This window comes from Bufo bufo, chromosome 2 (genome assembly GCF_905171765.1).
Source record: "Bufo bufo chromosome 2, aBufBuf1.1, whole genome shotgun sequence".
NCBI lineage: Eukaryota > Metazoa > Chordata > Amphibia > Anura > Bufonidae > Bufo > Bufo bufo.
This window is the reverse complement of record NC_053390.1, coordinates 105,069,376-105,094,088: the sequence shown is the minus strand read 5'-3', so window position 1 is coordinate 105,094,088 and position 24,713 is coordinate 105,069,376. Positions and strand designations below refer to the sequence as shown.

General features: G+C 43.3%; 1 protein-coding gene across 1 annotated transcript in view; it reads left to right on the top strand.

Annotated features, from left to right (window-relative positions):
* The window catches only part of JMY (junction mediating and regulatory protein, p53 cofactor), a 91,995-nt gene that overhangs the window by 28,033 nt on the left and 39,249 nt on the right, over positions 1-24,713 (top strand). Inside the window, exons 3-6 of the mRNA XM_040421385.1 lie at positions 6,418-6,568; positions 6,887-7,056; positions 10,924-11,089; positions 24,137-24,324. Coding sequence (XP_040277319.1) covers positions 6,418-6,568; positions 6,887-7,056; positions 10,924-11,089; positions 24,137-24,324 — 675 coding nt within the window. The remainder of the gene's footprint in view (positions 1-6,417; positions 6,569-6,886; positions 7,057-10,923; positions 11,090-24,136; positions 24,325-24,713) is intronic.

Sequence of the window (24,713 nt, the reverse complement as noted above, 5' to 3'; positions counted from 1 at the left end):
GAGATGAGTCCTGTCCGTGAGATGAATCAGGGACAGGACTCATCTCAGGTTCATTTGCATATGTATCAAATCGTTTTTTTTACACAATAAAAGCACACAGAGCTATGGGGACTGGGTATTGCGGATGTGCTTGCGGCCATCTAGCAACCCATGTCCTCAGCTTTATACACAAAATCCCGGTGACGGGTTCCCTTTAAGGACCAGGCCATTTTTTGCAAATCTGACCAGTGTCCCTTTAAGGCCCCTTTCACACGGGCGAGTATTCCGCACAGATGCGATGCGTGAGTTGAACGCATTGCACCCGCACTGAATACCGACCCATTCATTTCAATGGGGCTGTTCAGATGAGCGGTGATTTTCACGCATCACTTATGCGTTGCGTGAAAATCGCAGCATGCTCTATATTCTGCGTTTTTCACGCAACGCAGGCCCCATAGAAGTGAATGGGGTTGCGTGAAAATCGCAAGCATCCGCAAGCAAGTGCGGATGCGGTGCGATTTTCACGCACGGTTGCTAGGAGACGATCGGGATGGAGACCCGATCATTATTATTTTCCCTTATAACATGGTTATAAGGGAAAATAATAGCATTCTGAATACAGAATGCAAAGTAAAATAGCGCTGGAGGGGTTAAAAAAATAAAATAAAAATTTAACTCACCTTAATCCACTTGCTCACCTTAATCCACTTAACCCCTCCAGCGCTATTTTACTTTGCATTCTCTATTCAGAATGCTATTATTTTCCCTTATAACCATGTTATAAGGGAAAATAATACTATTTACAGAACACCGATCCCAAACCCGAACTTCTGTGAAGAAGTTCGGGTTTGGGTACCAAACATGCGCGATTTTTCTCACGCGCGTGCAAAACGCATTACAATGTTTTGCACTCGCGCGGAAAAATCGCGGGTGTTCCTGCAACGCACCCGCACATTTTTCCGCAACGCCCGTGTGAAAGAGGCCTAAGTGGTGATAACTTTAAAATGCTTTGACTTATCCAGGCCATTCTGAGATTATTTTTTTTTGTCACATATTGTACTTCATGACACTGGTAAAATGGAGTCAAAAAAATTCATTTTTATTTATAAAAAAATACCAAATTTAGCAAAAATTTAGAAAGATTTGCAAATTTTTAAGTTTCAATTTCGCTACTTCTATAATACATAGTAATACCTCCAAAAATAGTTATTACTTTACATTCCCCATATGTCTACTTCATGTTTGGATAATTTTGAGAATGCCATTTTATTTTTTGGGGACATTACAAGGCTTAGAAGTTTAGAAGCAAATCTTGAAATTTTTCAGAAAATTTCTAAAACCCACTTTTTCAGGACCAGTTCAGGTCTGAAGTCACTTTGTGAGGCTTACATAATAGAAACCACCCAAAAATGACCCCATTTTACAAGCTACACCCCTCAAGGTATTCAAAACTGGATTTTACAACAGTCGTTAACCCTTTAGGTGTTCCACAAGAATTGATGGAAAATAGAGATACAATTTCAAAATTTCACTTTTTTGGCAGATTTTCCATTTTAATATTTTTTTTTTTTCCAGTTACAAAGCAAGGGTTAACAGCCAAACAAAACTCAATATTTATGGCCCTGATTATGTAGTTTACAGAAACACCCCATATGTGGTCGTAAACTACTGTAAGGGCACACGGCAGGGCGCAGAAGGAAAGGAATGCCATACGGTTTTTGGAAGGCAGATTTTGCTGGACTGTTTTTTTGACACCATGTCCCACGGACCCCCCCCCCCCCCCCCCCCGCATTTAGCCAAGGTGCCTGCTCAATGTTTTGAGCAGGCACCTTGTTCCGATTACCGCACGGCGGTAATCGGAAATACACAGGGTGTACAGGTACGCCCTGTGTCCTTAAGTACCAGGGCATACCTGTACGCCCTGTGTCCTAAAGAGGTTAAGTATTCTGGTCCCCCCCCCCCTTTATTTTACATATATTGGTAACTCTCCATCAGTCTAAACCCTAACTCCACCCATACATTTTGAACCTCTTCATTATGGCAACCTGGTCATGTGATCTCAAGTCTCCTTGTGCTAATATGTAAACAGGAACTCGGACTCTCACCTGTGGCTGACTTCCTGTGAACTACAGGATGACATCACTGGGGGATGAGCGAATTGTCTTCGGATGAAACATCCAAAGTCGATTCGCATAAAACTTCATTTGAATACTGTACGGAGCGAGCGCTCCGTACGGTATTAGAATGTATTACTTTGCGAAGTCTCGTGAGACTTCAGGTAATAACTTAAAAAATTCATTTCTACTGTTAAAAACCTTTTTCCGAACTCTGGTTCGGTTCCAAGTGGTACCTTGGATCCGAACCCGAGTTCGGGAAAATGGTTTTTAGCGGTAGAAATTAATTTTTGCAGTTATTACCCGAAGTCTCGCAAGACTTCGCAAAGTAATAACTATGGCTCATCTGAGCCAATACATTCTAATACTGTACAGAGCGCTCTCTCCGTACAGTATTGAAACTAAGTTTTATGCGAATTGACTTCGGATGTTTCATCTGAAGTCGATTCGCTCATCCCTAATCATCACCTATTATGTCCCTTCTGGCAGCTCTAAGGCCCCTCCCCTCCATTTTCTCCCTTGTCTAAAGGACCAGGAGTACAGATGTATAGTAGGTCAATGTATCCAGTGATTTTAGCTGCAGTTTTATAAGCCTCCTGACTCACACTGCTGCCTGTACTATCTGTGTGCTGACTCTCCAGTGTAGTTCTATGAGATGTAGCTTCACACTAGTTTCCCTACCTCCTTCATGTAAGTGATAACAGGAGAGAGGGAGAGGTGACAGGGTGGACAGGCTCAAGCTGCAACTCATAGGAGAACATGAAGACCCTGCAGTGTCAGAGAATAACAGCTGTGTCACTAATCTGTTATGGCTGCCCTCAGAGGATGCACTGCAGATTCATTAGGAAATCCATATCTTAGGGAAGAAAGAAGATGGCAGACAGCCTACAAATTACACATCAAATAAAAGAGGTATACACAAGAGCCTCCATCTTATTTTTTAATAATGGCCTATCCTGCACTATATACGTAGGCAAAAAAAAAAAAAAAAAAGTTGGGAGTGCATCTTTAAATGTTTTATTTTTCTTCCTTGTGTGGGTGAATGATTTCACCATACCATTCTCTGTATTGTGTTCTGCTTACACTCTTGTACTATTCAGGATTTGGCTTTATATTTTATGACTGTCCTGAGAACTTGGTTGGGTTGGAGAACTTTCACCCTGGTATAGCTCAGTGAGATTTGTTTTCATCGGTCTGAAATAAGCATATTCATGACCATGCAAATGTGTACCGGGGAAGGTGGACTAGATTTGTAAATGTGTCGTCCATGTAAACACAGCTGCTAACGTCTGCTGGAGCATGGAGGCAGCCTGTGGATCCAGGTCTGATCAAAAAACACGGATTCATAATGTCTTTTTTGACTTATTACTTGAGAGGTTGCTTCAGTATTCCCCAAATAATTCTCCTTCCTCATAATACCATCTATTTTGTGAAGAGCATCAATCTTTCACAAACAACAACAAGATGCTGCCACCCCCATGCTTTACGGTTTCCCCTTTTTCCACCATATGTAACTACAAGTCTTTATGTCCATATGTCCCCAGACTCCCCATGTGCAACTGCACCTGCAACCTGTCTTTTCCTTGCAGGGCAGCCTTCAGGTCATGTTGATATCGGACACATTTTACAGGTGATATAGGCACCTTTTGTACCTGGTCCCTCCAGCATTTCCTTCGTAAGTTAATTTGCTGTTGTTCTTGGCACCTGTACACCTCCAATTAATGATGTCATTTAAAAACCATAGTGTAATTTTCTGGAATTTTCCAGACTACTTAAAGGCACAGTCCACTTGGTGTATGTAAACTTCTGCACCGCTGGGAATGGGGAGGAATGAAATAAAAGCTGAAATAAACCAAATGTAATAGTGTTCCTTACTGATCTAAGAGAGAGAATGTGTACTAAGATTAGATGGCCATAATTGTGTGAGTTTTAATGATTGTGGCTAGGACGGTCAGTGAGTCACCTGTGAAGATTTCTGTGAAGAATTTGGTCCGTGTGTCCGTACTTTGCTCTCCATGTGTCCTCAGTGTTCCACGGACGCTGCACAACTGAAAATTTAATTTTCAGAGCATCTCCTCTTAATGGTCCATGAAACACAGATTACATCTGTGTTTTTCACTGACCCCTAGACTATAATGAGCGTGAAGGATCTGTAAACACAGACAAAATAGGGCATGCTCCCGTGCTAAAACCACGGACCGGGCTAACTCATGGATGTTTGAAAACGCACATTAAAATTAATAGGTACATGTGCTGTCCGTGGAGAACGTGGATGGCACACGTCCGGGAATTACTGACATGTGAATAAGGCCTAAGGTGTATGGAAACTTATGACTTGATCTACAATTTTATCTCTGAGTCACGCTGTGCCCTTTCATGTAGTTTCATATATGGACTCTTTAGAGCAGATTTCACAGGTTTACAGTATAGACAGGTGCCGTGATATTAAAGGGATTGTTTTCTTTGGACAATGTCTACTTATTTGACGGGTCACTTGACAGTAAACAGATCATAAAATATCCGTATTGGTAGCAGCTAGGGATGTGTATTGTTTGAATGCTGGCATTTCAAGCTTTTAAACAATACCAGAAGCGCAGCATTATCTTCACCACATGGGAAGATATCGCTGTTAGAAATTGGGATTCAGTGAATGCAGCTGAAAGTGAAAGTAAATGCAGATTGTACCGCTTTTATTCCCAACTTGATTTCTAACTGTGATCTACAATTTTCTCTCTGAGCCACGCTGTTTTCACAGATTTCACAGGTTTACAGTATAGACAGGTGCCGTGATATTAAAGGGATAGTTTTCTTTGGACAATGTCTACTTATTGGACGGGTCACATGACACTAAACAGATCACAAAATATTTGCCTTCTTGGAGCCCCAGCATTCAGCTGTAATTTGTAAGAAAACCTTGGCAGTGAGTCCTCCCTGCACCACCTCCACAGGAAAAAGTAAGCAATGTCTCCTCTTAGTAAATGCTCTCCATGTTGGAGATGAGGAATATGGGACCTCATTTTATTAACTCACTCATAGGGTATGTGAAAATGGGTTTTCAAAACTGGACAATGCATTTAACTCACTGCCAAGGGTTTTTGGACATTTTGCAGGTATTGGGAACTATATAGGCGTATATTTTCCATTCCCTGTACAAACTTTAATCCTAATCAGTAGCTATAAATCTGTAAATTTAATATGGCTGCTTTCGGACGGACATAATTGTCCTCCACGCTGGCTGAGATTACAGCCGGCTGAGGACAGGTAGTTCAACCATAAGACAGAATTTGTCACCACTGAGGAAGGAACATAATTTTCCATAACGCGTCTGATGGGCACGGCTTGTCGAATATTGAAGGCAGTTACAGTTTAAGTCCGTCTATACAAGAACATCCACGCTGTCTCTGGCATCTCGGGGCTCCAACGGCACATGCGTGGCTAAACCATCCAAATCTGCATTGCACAGAGCAGGCGGCCTATACAAACATAGAGGGAGGACCGCATCGCAACAAAAGCTGTTAGTTACAATCCCCAGAGCTATTATCGGTATCTACATTTGATAAGGAATTATTTACTGGGCATCTGATATTGAGACAATTATAGGTACCCTGTATAAAAGCTGGAATATAGTGGTACTACAAGTTCCATCTTATGTAGTGGAGCGCCCATAAACTTAACCCCTATCAGGACTCTATAGAATCAAGACAAGGGTCACTTTTGGTGGACATGAAATACTGGAATAATCCAAGTATATCCCACATTTAAGCAAGATTCTGACTGCACCACAAGTCCCAGCATAAACACGGAAGCACTAATAGACTGGACACTACCCAGTCTAAACAATCTTTTATGCCTAATTGAGCACAACAAAGCCGTACCTTTTTATTATATACATGAGTTTTTATGCGTGAGCTCTGCATGAAGAAATATCTTAAGGGACCGAGGGTATATATTTTAATTAGATTTAATTTTTTACTGTTTTGATCAAAACATTGTTTTTTAATAGTCAATTTAATTTAGTAAATATACCATATACTAATTAACTGTGAGCTAGCCAAATTTGTATACATATTTTTGCGTCTTATGCCACAATCGCCAATTGGTAGTTGGTGGGCCGAGCTCCAGTATATACTGGTTGAGCTTCTCTAATATAGAATCTGGTTGTAGCTTTAAAACAAGACCTGGCCTGAGATACAGCCATCAATAACATGGACGTGTGAGATGCATCCTTGGCAGACAAAGGGTTACAGACTCTGTTATTAGCACATAGATCCATCGATATAAGAAAATTGTAAAGCCACAGGATTTCTGTTTGTTTCTATTCTAGATTTCTATAGAAAATGATTACTTGGGCCCCAGACGAATTGAAAGCCTGAAGAAGGAAGATGCGGACTGGCAGAAGAAAGCTCATATGGCCGTGCTCTCTATTCAAGACTTAACTGTTAAGTACTTCGAAATCACAGCAAAAGCTCAGAAAGGTAAATGGATAAACGGATCTTTACCTCTTCATCTGGATTGTAACTAGTTTTGTAGTGTATTCTTTATTGCTCTAAATTCCTTCCTTTCATCACCCGTTTATAATATTAATTAGGAAACCGCTCGAATAACAATTTGACAGCAAAATAGACAATTTCAGTAGCACAGTTATGCCACTAAATAGACCTGTTGTCGCATAGGCCTAGAGTAAGTGCAGCTCATGTATTATTCAAGTATTCAATACCAGTTATTTGAAAAATTGACATCTGATATTGAGGTTGCTCATGTAGGATTCTGAATATGTATTTTTGTATATGAAGCTGTCTCTGATCGGATGCGAGCAGACCAGAAAAAGTTTGGAAGGACTACCTGGACGACGGCAGTGGAACGCATGGAAAAACTTCAGTACGGGGTTTCTAAAGAGACATTGCAGTTGATGAGAGCAAAGGAAATCTGTCTTGAACAAAAGAAGCATGCACTAAAGGAGGAGGTAACTGCAAATTGTACAGGGGGTGCCTGATGTTTTTGATCACAGGGAGCTCAGCAATCAGCTATTATTTATGGGGTCCTGGCAACAAGGGTTCAGGTTCCCTGCAGCACCACCATAGGGGAATATGGGAATGTGCAGAGTCCACGTGAAGGCCTTTGTCGCCACTCCCTATATAAAATAGATAGATATACCAGATAGATAGATAGATATATTTGATTCGTATATTGTCAGTGAATGTCCATATCTTAGTCTCCTGTGTATTCAACAGGATCCGGGTCTGTTCAAGCGCCTGACACATAAGCCAATTATATCCATGGACCAGGCAAATGCCAAAACTGTGTCCTTTTGGCACATATGTTTGTATTTTTTATACCCTTTTTTTTTTTTTTTCTAGAAATCATAGTCTGCTGACCTTTTTCTATACAGAGATACAAGTTACAGTGTAAAAACAAAAAACAAAACATATACTGTGTGGTATTCATTCTGTTATAATGGGAGTCAGTGGCTGACATAGGCAGCTGTACTCCTGTACAGTGGTATACTTTAGAGGCTTCTATCGGAGGGATGTGGTAATACTCCTGACATCAAGCAATGTAATAGGAGCTTAATCAGCTTTTAGTAAGTAGTCACAGGGCCAATGTAGAATATGACACAGACCAGTAGGGCTCATTGAGAATAGGTAAGCCTTCCTATGCTGCTTACTTCTTGTACACGTTGAGGCACATATTAGATATCCCAGTTTAACTTCCTAACATTTCTGCCCCAGTGCTCCAGCAACAGGGGGAGGTGGGGGGCTGTTTTAGTTGCTCATATATCTGGATTGGTAGTAGCTAGGGATATGTATTGTTTGAATGCTGCCATTTCAAGCTTTCAAACAATACCAGAATCACAGCATTATCTTGGGAAGATATCGCTGTTAGAAATTGAGATGCAGTGAATGCAGCTGAAAGTGAAAGTAAATGCAGATTTTACTGCTTTTATTCCCAACTCGATTTCTAAGGCCGAATGCACACGGCCGTGTAACACGGACGTGAGCAGTCCGTGGTATCCTGCTGACAGCAGGAGCGCACGGCGTCATTGGTTGCTATGATGCCGTGTACTTCATGCTGCCGCTGCACTACAGTAATACACTCGTATAGATAATACGAGTGTATTACTGTAGTGCAGCGGCGGCATGAAGCACACGGCGTCATAGCAACCAATGACGCCGTGCGCTCCTGCTGTCAGCAGGATGCCATGCCGGGATACCACGGACCGCTCACGGCCGTGTTCATTCGGCCTAACTGTGATATTTCCTGCTGAGGTTGTGCTAATGCTGGGATTCTGGTCTTGGACTGCCAGCTTTCAAACAAGACAAGGCACATATCGCTAGCTGCTACCAATCGAGAGATATAAGCTGCTAAAGCAGCCTGCCCCCCATCCCTCTGCTGCCCAGGCAGAACTTTTATGTGGTTAATGGTGTTTATGCTGATGGCATATTCTGTTCAAGGTGAAGCTCTTGGCTTTTATTTGTTAGTGACCACCCACAATCATTTGACGATGATTGGTGTAGGTCCGGAATCTGCAGCAACATTGTTTTGGTGTCAATGCAGTAATGCTTCTGAAGCAAGTCAGATCCCCAGCTGTTTGAGACGGAGAAGACAGAAGCAGTTTATAACTACTGATGCCTTTTCTTTTCTAGGCTATAAGGTGCTCAAAAGCTCAAACAGAGAAAACTGCAATTGCACCCGGCGATCATGTGATCGGTGTTCTCTGGGCACACAGTACCGCAGGGTCTTGGACCATATCATATCTGCTGAGGGCTCTTTTTCCGTTACTGGGCTCCTATGAGTGTCCAAGTTATAGTGGAAAAGTGGAAAATAAAATAAAAAAGTCAGTGTCATTGTCCCGAAGTGCTCTTTAGAACTAAAAAAGAAAAATATTTCTCGAGAAACATAATAATCGGCCCCATGTGCCCTGAAAAAAAAAGAAAAACCCAGAGCAAAATGGTTTTGATAGGACTTTTTTACAGAGATGGGTCCCACCTATGGGAATGCTCCTATCTCAAGAACAAGACCCCATGACTGGCCACAGTAAACATTCACTGCTATGGGACATCCAAAAATAGCTAGGTGAGAGCGCTAGGCTCTTTTTTGGAAGTCCCATAGCATTGGATGAAGAGAGCACTGCAGCGCGCAATAGGGTTCCGTTCTTGAGATAGGAGAGCGTCCCAAGAGGTGGGACCCATATCTGTTGGACATTTATCATATCCTGTGGATATGCTATAGCTGTGCAGATGGGACAACCCCTTTAAGGTCTTTTCAGGCCTGGTCATCATGGGGTCAATGCTAAGATATGCTCTGATTCCCCATTATGCCATCACAGTAACTTGTTATGGTAATAACCATGAGGGCAGAGCAGAGTATAGGTCATTTAAGCCTAATTTAAGAAAGTGTTGCTTCAGGTGTTGGGCTCTGGTGTCCTTGGGGTGTCTGCTGTTTTGGACGGTAGCTGAATATTAATGTTAGGTTATCTGTTCTGTATTGTACGGTCATTGCCTGCCTCTACTCTTAGAGATTCCTTGAAATGCAAATGATCTGACGTTTCTAACCAGTTAAAATCTGCATATTAGGCTACTTTCACACTTGCGTTCAGAGCGGGTCCGTCTGGTATCTGCACAGACGGATCCGCTCCTATAATGCAAACGCTTAGATCCGTTCAGAACGGATCCGTTTGCATTACCGTGAACAAAAAAAAAATAATTTTTTTTTTTTTTTTTTTTTTGTTCATGATAATGCAAACGGATCCAATTTGACTTTACATTGAAAGTCAATGGGGGACGGATCCGTTTGAAAATTGAGCCATACTGTGTCAACTTCAAACGGATCCGTCCCCATTGACTTACATTGTAAGTCTGGACGGATCCGTTTGCCTCCGCACGGCCAGGCGGACACCCGAACGCTGCAAGCAGCGTTCAGGTGTCCGTCTGCTGAGCGGAGCGGAGGACAAACGCTGCCAGACTGATGCATTCTGAGCGGATCCGCCTCCACTCAGAATGCATTAGGACTGGACGGATCCGTTCGGGGGCCGCTTGTGAGACCCTTCAAACGGAACTCACAAGCGGAGCCCCGAACGCTAGTGTGAAAGTAGCCTAACTGCGTCCATTCAGTCTGGTTTTACCAGATTTTCCAGACTAAGGGTCCATTCACACGTCTGCAAAATGGGTCTGCATCAGTTCCGCAATTTTGCGGAACAGTTACGGACCCATTAATTTTCAATGGGGCCGGAAAGTGCTGTCTGCATCCGCGCTTCCGTTCCGCAAAAAAATAGAACATGTCCTATTCTTGTCCGCAATTGCGGACAAGAAAAGGCATTTGTGAATGGACCCTAAGTCTGTTATAAATAAGATTTACCAAAACTAATAATCAGGAGAGAACAGCTGTTCATATGAGCCAGTTAGATGCCACCTAGAATTTTTCTTTAAAAGTTTTTAGAAAAATAAATCTTATTGTTTGTCATGGGCAACAGCTTCTCTTTTGGGTGTATTGTAGGACATTGTTCTGCCTAGTTTATTCCAACCTGAATGTACATGGTTGAGGTTACAGTACAGTGTGCATTTGCAGAGTGTTTATTGCCATGTACTCCGGAGCCTGTTCAGATGTGGGCACTGAAGTGTTGGCACCATTTTCCATGTCTGCATACAATCACGGGGCTGGAGCTTTTAGGCTTTCTTATTCCAGCATATTAGTTGTTTATTTCATTTGAAAGGCAAGGAAGCATACAAGACCACCAAGCTAATGGAAGAACGATATCCTTATTAGGTAAGAATCTGTTGTATGATATGCTGCCTGGCGCTAATCAAGGCTTCTGTTTTTTTGTACCATCCAGATGCAGAGTTTACATGGTGGAACAGAAGCAATAGCCATATTAGACCAATTAGAAGCGGATTATTACGATCACCAGCTTCAGCTCTATGAAGTACAGTTTGAGATTCTCAAGTGTGAGGAGCTGCTGCTCACAGCTCAACTGGAAAGCATCAAGCGGCAGATTTCAGGTGCAGCCTTTTTGTTATTGCATGAGATGTGTGCCTAAATGCAAATGCATATCTGATGTATACACTAGAGAGTAAAGAATGGATCAGGTCTAAGTTGTATCTCCATATACTCATGACTGCAGTACACTTGGAATATACACTGCAACATTTTCTAGGTGCTAGATGGTTGCACCAAACCTCTTGTCGGGATTTGTACGTATGGACTGGGTCAGCGATGACAGACTCTACTGGATTAAACAGGTTGAAAGTCCAAAGCACTTTATTTTCACCCAAAACAATAACAGCAGCCCAAAGACATGCGCTTTGGTAAAGTCCTGACTTAAAGGGAGTCTGTCACCTCCATATGGCCATATACAGTGCTTACATGGCTCTGTAGCACACCTATACAGGATTTTAACGGTACCTTTTGTTCTTTTCTTTATACTTGCACCAGCAGGAAAAACAAAGTTTTATTTATATGCAAATGAGCACTCGCAAGTGCCCAGGGGCGGCATTCAGTGTGTAGGAGCCCAGGCTGCTCCGCCTTCTTTTCACTTTACTCCTCCCCAGCCTCTGCCTTTGCCCGCCTTCCAAGTCTCTTGCCTCATCGATAGGGCAAAGGCAGAGGCTGGGGAGGAGTAAAGTGAAAAGAAGGCAGAGCAGCCTGGGCACCTACACACTGAACGCCGCCCCTGGGCACTTGCGAGTGCTCATTTGCATATTAATTAAACTTTGTTTTTCCTGCTGGTGCAAGTCTAAAGAAAAGAACAAAGGTACCGTTACAATCCTGTATAGGTGTGCTACAGAGCCATGTAAGCACTGTATATGGCCATATGGAGGTGACAGACTCCCTTTAACCGAAAAATAAATGTGTTAACAAAACGCCTGCCCGTTTGGGGGCTAAATAAACACAGCAGTTTCCTCACCTATTGCTTCAACGCGGTAGATCAGGCTTTCATAGCAAGCAAGTTGCAGTTTACAGGTTGTGGCACTGACTGAGCATTTCAGCCCTATATTTATCCCTTCAGTAATGTGTCTAGCAGCTACACCTGTTGCCTCCGGCTAGGGAAAAAGTGGTGTACTGGAGTGAGGAGGGAATGGCAAGTCCCACTACCAACAACTGTCTGCCATTCCATAAAAATCCAGCTCATAAAGCACCTTTGTAAAAAGCGCCTCAGCAAACTTCACTTTGCTAAGCTTTCTGGGTGATATACACCCTCTCCAGTACCTTTCCAGACACAGTATTGCACTTCTTATGGAATCAATTTTGCCTGCTTTATATTGGTTTGTGATATTATTTTTAGTGTTTTGAGATGACCGATTTGGGATTAAGTGATTTTCTTTTCCCACAATGGTTAGAATAACGGAGAGCAACTTCTAGTTCTTCCAGTGATGCAGAAAATTTTAGTGCCAAGTATGTTAAATCTCAGATAATTTCTAAAAGGGTTTTCCAAAACGTCAAATCTTAGGTCACGAAGACTTAAAGAGGACCTTTCACCGATTATGACAATGTGAACTAACTATACAGACATGGAGAGTGGCGCCTGGGGATCTCACTGCACTTACTATTATCCCCGGGCGCCGCTCCGTTCTCCTGCTATGCCCTCCGGTATCTCCGGCCACTAAGTTACAGTAGGCGGAGATTCCAGTCACTAAGTTATGGTAGGCGGAGTCTGCCCTTGTTCTGCTCTAGCGCTGGCCAATCGCAGCGCAGAGCTCACAGCCTGGGAGGTTATTTTCTCCCAGGCTGTGAGCTCTGCAATGCGATTGGTCAGCGCTACAGAAAAACAAGGGCAGACTCCGCCTACCATAACTTTGTGACCGGAGATACCAGAGGGCATAGCAGGAGAACGGAGCTGCGCCCGGGGATAATAGTAAGTGCAGTGAGATCCCCGGGTGCCGCTCTCCATGTTTGTATAGTTAGTTCACAGTGTCATAATCGGTGAAAGGTCCTCTTTAACTGCCTCCGGACCGCCTAACGCAGGATCGCGTTCCGGAGGCGGCAGCCTGGCGCAGAGTCACGCATATATGCGTCATCTGTCGAGACGCGAGATTTCCTGTGAACGCGCGCACACAGGCGCGCGCGTTCACAGGATCGGAAGGTAAGAGAGTGGATCTCCAGCCTGCCAGCGGCGATCGTTCGCTGGCAGGCTGGAGATGCGATTTTTTTTAACCCCTAACAGGTATAGTAGACGCTGTTTTGATAACAGCGTCTAATATACCTGCTACCTGGTCCTCTGGTGGTCCCTTTTGTTTGGATCGACCACCAGAGGACACAGGTAGCTCAGTAAAGTAGCACCAAGCACCACACTACACTACACCCCCCCCCCCCCCGTCACTTATTAACCCCTTATGAACCACTGATCACCCCATATAGACTCCCTGATCACCCCCCTGTCATTGATCACCCCCCTTTCAATGATCACTCCCCTGTAAGGCTCCATTCAGACGTCCGCATGATTTTTACGGATCCACTGATACATGGATCGGATCCGTAAAAATCATGCGGACGTCTGAATGGAGCCTTACAGGGGGGTGATCACCCCATATAGACTCCCTGATCACCCCCCTGTCATTGATCACTCCCCTGTAAGGCTCCATTCAGACGTCCGCATGATTTTTACGGATCCACTGATACATGGATCGGATCCGTAAAAATCATGCGGACGTCTGAATGGAGCCTTACAGGGGGGTGATCAATGACGGGGGTGATCACCCCATATAGACTCCCTGATCACCCCCCTGTCATTGATCACCCCCCTGTAAGGCTCCATTCAGACATTTTTTGGGCCCAAGTTAGCGGAAATATTTTTTCTTTTTCTTACAAAGTCTCATATTCCACTAACTTGTGTCAAAAAATAAAATCTCACTAAAACCTCACGGAATCCAAATGCGTAAAATTTTTAGACATTTATATTCCAGACTTCTTCTCACGCTTTAGGGCCCCTAGAATGCCAGGGCAGTATAAATACCCCACATGTGACCCCATTTCGGAAAGAAGACACCCCCAGGTATTCTGTGAGGGGCATATTGAGTCCATGAAAGATTGAAATTTTTGTCCCAAGTTAGCGGAAAGGGAGAAAAAATAAAAAATATCAATTTCCGCTAACTTGTGCCAAAAAAAATAAATTTCTATGAACTCGCCATGCCCCTCATTGAATACCTTGGGGTGTCTTCTTTCCAAAATGGGGTCACATGTGGGGTATTTATACTGCCCTGGCATTTTAGGGGCCCTAAAGCGTGAGAAGAAGTCTGGGATCCAAATGTCTAAAAATGCCCTCATAAAAGGAATGTGGGCCCCTTTGCGCATCTAGGCTGCAAAAAAGTGTCACACATCTGGTATCGCCGTACTCAGGAGAAGTTGGGCAATGTGTTTTGGGGTGTCATTTTACATATACCCATGCTGGGTGAGATAAATATCTTGGTCAAATGCCAACTTTGTATAAAAAATGGGAAAAGTTGTCTTTTGCCGAGATATTTCTCTCACCCAGCATGAGTATATGTAAAAAGACACCCCAAAACACATTGCCCAACTTCTCCTGAATACGGCGATACCACATGTGTGACACTTTTTTGCAGCCTAGGTGGGCAAATGGGCCCACATTCCAAAGAGCACCTTTAGGATTTCACAGGTCATTTACCTACTTACCACACATTAGGGCCCCTGGAAAATGCCAGGGCAGTATAACTACCCCACAAGTGACCCCATTTTGGAAAGAAGACACCCCAAGGTATTCCGTGAGGGGCATGGAGAGTTCCTAGAATTTTATATTTTTTGTCACAAGTTAGCGGAAAATGATGATTTTTTATTTTTTTATTTTTTCCTTACAAAGTCTCATATTCCACTAACTTGTGACAAAAAATAAAAACTTCTATGAACTCACTATGCCCATCAGCGAATACCTTGGGGTGTCTTCTTTCCAAAATGGGGTCAATTGTGGGGTAATTATACTGCCCTGGCATTCTAGGGGCCCAAATGTGTGGTAAGTAGTTTGAAATCAAAATCTGTAAAAAATGGCCGGTGAAATCCGAAAGGTGCTCTTTGGAATGTGGGCCCCTTTGCCCACCTAGGCTGCAAAAAAGTGTCACACATGTGGTATCGCTGTACTCAGGAGAAGTTGGGCAATGTGTTTTGGGGTGTCATTTTACATATACCCATGCTGGGTGAGATAAATATCTTGGTCAAATGCCAACTTTGTATAAAAAAATGGGAAAAGTGAGCATCACTCCTACCCTGGGTCAGGCAGGTCTGGGCTACTTTTTTAGTGTTGGATAACTCCTTTAACACTAGCTCTTCCTTGTGATGTTATCACATTGTACAAGGGCTCTGGTACAGTGGTTTTTCAACTTGGGGTACTTTCACACTTGCGGCAGAGGATTCTGGCAGAATACGGCCACTGTATGTCACCTTCCCAGTTTCTTTGATTGCTGCATATTGGTCACAATTGAATGTTTCAGATGATCACACTACTTTTAACCACCTCAGCCCCCAGTGCTTAAACACCCTGAAAGACCAGGCCACTTTTTACACTTCTGACCTACACTACTTTCACCGTTTATTGCTCGGTCATGCAACTTACCACCCAAATGAATTTTACCTCCTTTTCTTCTCACTAATAGAGCTTTCATTTGGTGGTATTTCATTGCTGCTGACATTTTTACTTTTTTTGTTATTAATCGAAATTTAACGATTTTTTTGCAAAAAAATGACATTTTTCACTTTCAGTTGTAAAATTTTGCAAAAAAAACGACATCCATATAGAAATTTTGCTCTAAATTTATAGTTCTACATGTCTTTGATAAAAAAAAAATGTTTGGGTAAAAAAAAAATGGTTTGGGTAAAAGTTATAGCGTTTACAAACTATGGTACAAAAATGTGAATTTCCGCTTTTTGAAGCAGCTCTGACTTTCTGAGCACCTGTCATGTTTCCTGAGGTTCTACAATGCCCAGACAGTACAAACACCCCACAAATGACCCCATTTCTGAAAGTACACACCCTAAGGTATTCGCTGATGGGCACAGTGAGTTCATAGAACTTTTTATTTTTTGTCACAAGTTAGCGGAAAATGATGATTTTTTTTTTTTTTTTTTTTTTCCTTACAAAGTCTCATATTCCACTAACTTGTGACAAAAAATAAAAAGTTCTATGAACTCACTATGCCCATCAGCGAATACCTTGGGGTCTCTTCTTTCCAAAATGGGGTCACTTGTGGGGTAGTTATACTGCCCTGGCATTCTAGGGGCCCAAATGTGTGGTAAGGAGTTTGAAATCAAATTCTGTAAAAAATGACCTGTGAAATCCGAAAGGTGCTCTTTGGAATATGGGCCCCTTTGCCCACCTAGGCTGCAAAAAAGTGTCACACATCTGGTATATCCGTACTCAGGAGAAGGTGGGGAATGTGTTTTGGGGTGTCATTTTATATATACCCATGCTGGGTGAGAGAAATATCTTGGCAAAAGACAACTTTTCCCATTTTTTTATACAAAGTTGTCATTTGACCAAGATATTTATCTCACCCAGCATGGGTATATGTAAAAAGACACCCCAAAACACATTCCTCAACTTCTCCTGAGTACGGGGATACCAGATGTGTGACACTTTTTTGCATCCTAGGTGGGCAAAGGGGCCCATATTCCAAAGAGCACCTTTCGGATTTCACTCCTCATTTTTTCCTGAATTTGATTTCAAACTCCTTACCACACATTTGGGCCCCTAGAATACCAGGGCAGTATAACTACCCCACAAGTGACCCCATTTTGGAAAGAAGACACCCCAAGGTATTCCGTGAGGGGCATGGCGAGTTCCTAGAATTTTTTATTTTTTGTCACAAGTTAGTGGAAAATGATGTTTTTTTTTTTTTTTTTTTTTTTCATACAAAGTCTCATATTCCACAAACTTGTTTCAAAAAATAAAAACTTCCATGAACTCACTATGCCCATCAGCGAATACCTTGGGGTCTCTTCTTTCCAAAATGGGGTCACTTGTGGGGTAGTTATACTGCCCTGGCATTCTAGGGGCCCAAATGTGTGGTAAGTAGGTAAATGACCTGTGAAATCCGAAAGGTGCTCTTTGGAATGTGGGCCCCTTTGCCCACCTAGGCTGCAAAAAAGTGTCACACATCTGGTATCTCTGTATTCAGGAGAAGTTGAGGAATGTGTTTTGGGGTGTCTTTTTACATATACCCATGCTGGGTGAGATAAATATCTTGGTCAAATGCCAACTTTGTATAAAAAAATGGGAAAAGTTGTCTTTTGCCAAGATATTTCTCTCACCCAGCATGGGTATATGTAAAATGACACCCCAAAACACATTCCCCAACTTCTCCCGATTACGGAGATACCAGATGTGTGACACTTTTTTGCAGCCGAGGTGGGCAAAGGGGCCCATATTCAAAAGAGCACCTTTCGGATTTCACAGGTCATTTTTTACAGAATTTGATTTCAAACTCCTTACCACACATTTGGGCCCCTAGAATGCCAGGGCAGTATAACTACCCCACAAGTGACCCCATTTTGGAAAGAAGAGACCCCAAGGTATTCGCTGATGGGCAAAGTGAGTTCATGGAAGTATTTATTTTTTGTCACAAGTTAGTGGAATATGAGACTTTGTATGAAAAAAAAAAAAAATAAGCATTTTCCACTAACTTGTGACAAAAAATAAAAAATTCTAGGAACTCGCCATGCCCCTCACGGAATACCTTGGGGTGTCTTCTTTCCAAAATGGGGTCACTTGTGGGGTAGTTATACTGCCCTGGCATTTTCCAGGGGCCCTAATGTGTGGTAAGTAGGTAAATGACCTGTGAAATCCTAAAGGTGCTCTTTGGAATATGGGCCCCTTTGCCCACCTAGGCTGCAAAAAAGTGTCACACATGTGGTATCGCCGTATTCAGGAGAAGTTGGGGAATGTGTTTTGGGGTGTCATTTTACATATACCCATGCTGGGTGAGAGAAATATCTTGGCAAAAGACAACTTTTCCCATTTTTTTATACAAAGTTGGCATTTGACCAAGATATTTCTCTCACCCAGCATGGGTATATGTAAAATGACACCCCAAAACACATTCCCCAACTTCTCCTGAGTACGGCGATACCGGATGTGTGACACTTTTTTGCAGCCTAGATGCGCAAAGGTGCCCAAATTCCTTTTAGGAGGGCATTTTTAGACATTTGGATACCAGACTTCTTCTCACGCTTTGGGGCCCCTAGAATGCCAGGGCAGTATAAATACCCCACATGTGACCCCATTTTGGAAAGAAGACACCCCAAGGTATTCAATGAGGGGCATGGCGAGTTCATAGAAATTTTTTTTTTTTGGCACAAGTTAGCGGAAATTGATATTTTAAATTTTTTTCTCACAAAGTCTCCCGTTCCGCTAACTTGGGACAAAAATTTCAATCTTTCATGGACTCAATATGCCCCTCACGGAATACCTGGGGGTGTCTTCTTTCCGAAATGGGGTCACATGTGGGGTATTTATACTGCCCTGGCATTCTAGGGGCCCTAAAGCGTGAGAAGAAGTCTGGAATATAAATGTCTAAAAAATTTTACGCATTTGGATTCCGTGAGGGGTATGGTGAGTTCATGTGAGATTTTATTTTTTGACACAAGTTAGTGGAATATGAGACTTTGTAAGAAAAAAAAAAATAAATTCCGCTAACTTGGGCCAAAAAAATATCTGAATGGAGCCTTACAGAGGGGTGATAAATGACAGGGGGGTGATCAATGACAGGGGGGTGATCAATGACAGGGGGGTGATCAATGACAGGGGGGTGATCAGGGAGTCTATATGGGGTGATAACCACAGTCATTGATCACGCCCGTGTAAGGCTTCATTCAGACGTCCGGATGCGTTTTGCGGATCCGATCCATCTATCAGTGCATCCGTAAAAATCATGCGGACATCTGAATGGAGCTTTACAGGGGGGTAATCAATGACAGGGGGGTGATCAATGACAGGGGGGTGATCAGGGAGTCTATATGGGGTGATCACCACAGTCATTGATCATGCCCCTGTAAGGCTTCATTCAGACGTCCGGATGCGTTTTGCGGATCCGATCCATCTATCAGTGCATCCGTAAAAATCATGCGGACATCTGAATGGAGCTTTACAGGGGGGTAATCAATGACAGGGGGGTGATCAATGACAGGGGGGTGATCAGGGAGTCTATATGGGGTGATCACCACAGTCATTGATCATGCCCCTGTAAGGCTTCATTCAGACGTCCGGATGCGTTTTGCGGATCCGATCAGTCTATCAGTGCATCCGTAAAAATCATGCGGACATCTGAATGGAGCTTTACAGGGGGGTAATCAATGACAGGGGGGTGATCACCACAGTCATTGATCATGCCCCTGTAAGGCTTCATTCAGACGACCGGATGCGTTTTGCGGATCCGATCCATGTATCAGTGCATCCGTAAAAATCATGCGGACATCTGAATGGAGCTTTACAGGGGGGTAATCAATGACAGGTGGGTAATCAATGACAGGGGGGTGATCAGGGAGTTTATATGGGGTGATCACCACAGTCATTGATCACGCCCCTGTAAGGCTTCATTCAGACGTCCGGATGCGTTTTGCGGATCCGATCCATCTATCAGTGGATCCGTAAAAATCATGCGGACGTCTGAATGGAGCTTTACAGGGGGTTGATCAATGACAGGGGGGTAATCAATGACAGGGGGGTGATCAGGGAGTCTATATGGGGTGATCAGGGGCTAATAAGGGGTTAATAAGTGACGGGGGGGGGGGGGGGTGTAGTGTAGTGTAGTGGTGCTTGGTGCTACTTTACTGAGCTACCTGTGTCCTCTGGTGGTCGATCCAAACAAAGGGGACCACCAGAGGACCAGGTAGCAGGTATATTAGACGCTGTTATCAAAACAGCGTCTAATATACCTGTTAGGGGTTAAAAAAAACACATCTCCAGCCTGCCAGCGAACGATCGCCGCTGGCAGGCTGGAGATCAACTCTCTTACCTTCCGTTCCTGTGAGCGCGCGCGCCTGTGTGCGCGCGTTCACAGGAAATCTCGCGTCTCGCGAGATGACGCGTATATGCGTGACTGTGCGCAGCGCTGCCACCTCCGGAACGCGATCCTGCGTTAGGCGGTCCGGAGGTGGTTAAAGGGAAACTAAAGCCAGAATCCAAAAACAAAAATAGAGCAACCAAAAAAACATAACATAAGCTCCCTATGTGTCTTTGTTATTTTCTCTTGTTTCGTCAGCTATCACAATTGCAGATTATGAAAAATACAATAGAAAAGCTGTGCATTGTTCTCTCAGGCTACAGCCATGTCTTTAACTCCCTCTCACCCTCTGATGCTAGTGCACGTAAGGCAGAAAGTATAGGAGGAGGGGCTGGGATTAGTCTGGATAGCTTATCTACACAGTGAGAGGGGCCATTTTGTTGGAAGGAATCTCCTAGTTCCAACCATGGGACATGAGTGGACATTATAGGGAGAGGGGTATAAGAGGAGAGAACTACAACTCTAAGTATGTTCAGACTGTCATGGGGCATCAGTGGACATTATAATGAGGGGAGTATAAGAGAACAGAAATACAACTCTCAACATGTTCAGGCTGTTACTATGGGGAATCATTGTACATTACATGGAGAGGGGTATAAGAGGACAGAACTACAACTGTCAGCATGTCCATACTTTTATTATGAGGCATCATTGAACATTATAGCAAAAGGGGTATAAGAGGAGGGAACTACAACGCAGCATTTCTGGGATGTTATTATGAGCTATCAGAGTACATTACAGAGAATGAGTAGGAAAGAACTACAACTTCTAGTATTTGACAACTTATAGAGTGACTAACCTCTCACAGACACACAGCACAGGAGCACCGCCCACATGGTGACATCACTCAGGTCCTTCACCACTTCTCTGCACTGCTGAGCTCCGTCTCAGATGGTAAATGGGGTGGAATGAGCAAGATGAAAAGGCTGGGAGGCAGCCGATGGATGTCAGGGAAGTGGGAGAGAAAGGGGCTGCTCCTGAACTTCCTGTTCAGTGTGTTTGTTTCCCTTTAGGCTACGTTCACACGACCGTATGTATTTTGCGGACCGCAAAAAATGCGGATGACATCCATGCGATGTTTGTTGAATCGTGTTATTTTTTTTTTTTTTTTTGCGGATCCATTGTAACAATTCCTATCCTTGCCCACAAAACGGACAAGAATAGGACATGTGCTATCTTAGTTGCGGGGCTGCGGAACGGACATACGGATGCGAACAGTACAAGGTGTGCTGTCTGCATTTTTTGCAGACCTATTGAATTCAATGGGTCTGCATCCTATCCGCAAAAAAATGTGGATTGGATGCGGACCAAAACTACGGTCGTGTGAATGCACCCTTAGTATTAGACAAAAATAACCCAAATAAACACAAAAGGCTGTTTTCAAATGATTTCATTTATTGAAGAATTCAGCCCTATCGGACCCTTTGTGAAAAAAAAAGTATTGCCCTGTTAGCTACCTCCAGTCCTGATTACTGCCAGACCAGTTAAATCTGAACGTCCCTTAAATAAAACCTGTCTGGCAATGTGAAGCAGGCTAGGAGGACTCAAAAAGCGGCCCCATGACACTTTCTAAAGAGATTCAAATGCTATGCGAAATACAGTGATTGAAATCTGGAATGGGCTACAAAGTCATTGCTAAGGCTGTGACACGCAAGCAAACAACACTGTAAACCATTATCCACAAATGGAGAAAACTTGGACCAATGGCAAACCTTCCTAGGAGGGGCCGGCCTACCAAAATTTCACCAGGAACGCATTGATGACTCATCCAGAACGTTGCAAAAAAAATAAAATAAAACCCCAGACAAAAATGTAAAGAACTATGGGTCTCACTTGCCTCAGTTAAAGGGCTTGTCCTATCTAAACATTTATGGTATATCACTAGGATATGTCAGAATTGGACTAGTCCAACCTCTGGGACCTGCACCTATCTGGGCCCCTGAAGCGATGGAGAGCACACATACATGTAAATTGTCCTCTCCATTCACTGCTATGTAACTTCCAAAAGTAACGCTTGGCGGTTTTTATAAGTCCCATAGCAGTGAATGGAGAGCAAGAAGTGGCAGAGCCAGAGCTCCACTATAATCGGAACTTGAGGCTGCTCTCCCTTCACTTTGGGGGCTTGTTCTACAGATAGGTGCGCGGTCCCACCTTTGGGACTCACTTCTATATGATATTTATGATGCTAAGACCTTACTGATCCATAGAACAAGGATCCATATAGCGCTCGCTCTCCTTGCTGCTGGGGACGCAATCAAGACAGGCCTACAGCCTTTTCTTATTGGAATAATCTCTCTTGCAGCGAGGGGAGAGCACAATATGCGGGAACTTCTCTCTCTTCATTCTAGGGATCGTGGGGGGTCTCAGCACTCAGACCCACACCAATCAAAATTTTTGGTATGTCTGTCATATCAAAAGTTTTAAGAAAACTCTGGCTCTTTAAGTTCATTGTACATGATTCCACAATAAAAAAGACACTGGGTAAAAATGGTATCTATGCAGGAGTTAGAAGGCGCAAACCACTGCTGGCTGAAAAGAACACAAAGAATTCATCTCACATTTGCCAGAAAACTTCTAGATGACCCTCAAGAGTTTTAAGACCATATTCAGGACTGATGAGCCAAAGGTGTAACTTTTTGGAAGATGTGGCTTAGTGCTCGGCGATTGTGACTAAAATTAAAATTGTGATTAATTGAACATTTTTGCCCTCCTAGTTCACTGTCAATAGTTGGAGCAGTGGGAGATAGGTGACCCCAGTTGGAGAGATGGTGGTGGTGGTGGTAGGATAAGCGGCTGCAGTTGGACAGGTGGAGGGGTGGGGGTAGGCAGATGCAGTTGGAGCATTGGAGGAGAGAGGAGGAGACCGCAGTTGGAGCAGTAGGATGGGGGCAGGTGCAGTTGGAGGAGTGGGGTGAGACTGACACAAACATCTAAAGAGCAGGGGAGAGGAGACTTAGCGTAGAGCAGCACCAGCTGAAACCATAATAATTGAAATACTTGACATGGCAAGATTATGTTGATTTAATCAAGTTGCATTTTGATTTGGGTTAATTTTCAACTAATTGCTCAGCCCTAATGTGGGTCCCATCACATCTGCCATAAAGCTAAATCCACATTACAGCCATACAAACAGTCAGACATGGTGCTGGGTTAGTGGTCTGGGGCTGCTTTTCTTCTGTAGGACCTGGAATACTTGTCATAATTGATGGACCATGAATTCTGCTTTCTATCAGATCTGATAAGAGTGTCCGGCAATCAGTTTGTGACTTAAAGCCTAAGCATAGTTGGATTATGCACCGGGACAATGACCTGAGGTGCACAAGCAAGTCCACCTCTGACTGAAAAGAAACAACAGTACTGTTTTGGAGTGAGTCCTGACTCGAATCCTACTGAGATGCTGTGGCAAGACCTTAAACAGGCAATTCATGCTTGAAAACTTCCCGATAGAGCCACATTAAAACAATTCTGCAGAGAAAAGTGGCCCAAAATTCCTTCACAGTGATATACGATACTCATTGCAAGTCATCGCAACATTTGATGGGGGCAATTTTTCATTTGGGTGATGGAATACTCATTTAAAGGGAACCTGTCACCGGGATTTTGTGTATAGAGCTGAGGACATGGGTTGCTAGATGGCCGCTAGCACAGCCGCAATACCCAGTCCCCATAGCTCTGTGTGCTTTTATTGTGAAAAAAAACCAACGATTTGATCCATATGCAAATTAACCTGAGATGAGTCCTGTACATGAGATGAGTCAGGGACAGGACACATCTCAGGTTAATTTTCATATGTATCAAATCGGCTACTGGGTATTGCGGATATGCTAGCGGCCATCTAGTAACCCATGTCCTCAGCTCTATACACAAAATCCAGGTGACAGGTTCCCTTTAAACTCTGCTTATTGTGTTTACTTGTGTTCTTTATCTTTACGCTTAAAAGTCCATCTAATATATTGATCTATCTAATCTATCTTTCGTATACACACACTTCCACTAAGATTTTAAAAAAAAATTAAAAAAATTTCTTTTAATCTTTACCTGCAGAGAAAAGAGAGGAAGTGGTTTATTATGATGCATATGAAAGTATGGATGCAATGCTCGATACAGAAGACATGGCATCATCCATACACTTACAGATGGAAGAGTTGCATAAACTTCAGCTAAAAGTTCGGCAGCTGGAGGCAAAACGAGGCCGAATTTCAGCGAAAAAAGCCTACCTCAGAAATAAAAAGGTATAATCTGTTGTCCTGTGCATGTGAAAAAAGAGGACCCCTTCTTCCCCATGTGATGTAAGAGAAAGCTGGCGGTAGAGTTACAAAGGAACCTTTCTGCAGATTCATGCTTCCCTAACCAGAGGCCTCCTCATTACAACGGTGCAGCTTTTCAGAGAGAACATAGTTTCAAAGAGAGCTGGACATAGGGAGAATTGTTCCCTGATTGTTAGCACTTATGGTCCAAGTGGTCCAGATGATTTAACTTCTTGAGGACCACTGCTGGACATGTACTGTATGACGGAAGTCCAGGGTTTAAAAGTGGGGCCATCATTCGTCAATATATCCTTGTGCCGTCAGTGGGCCTGTTGGAATATATTGGACAAGGCCATCCTTCCTGCCATCCGAGG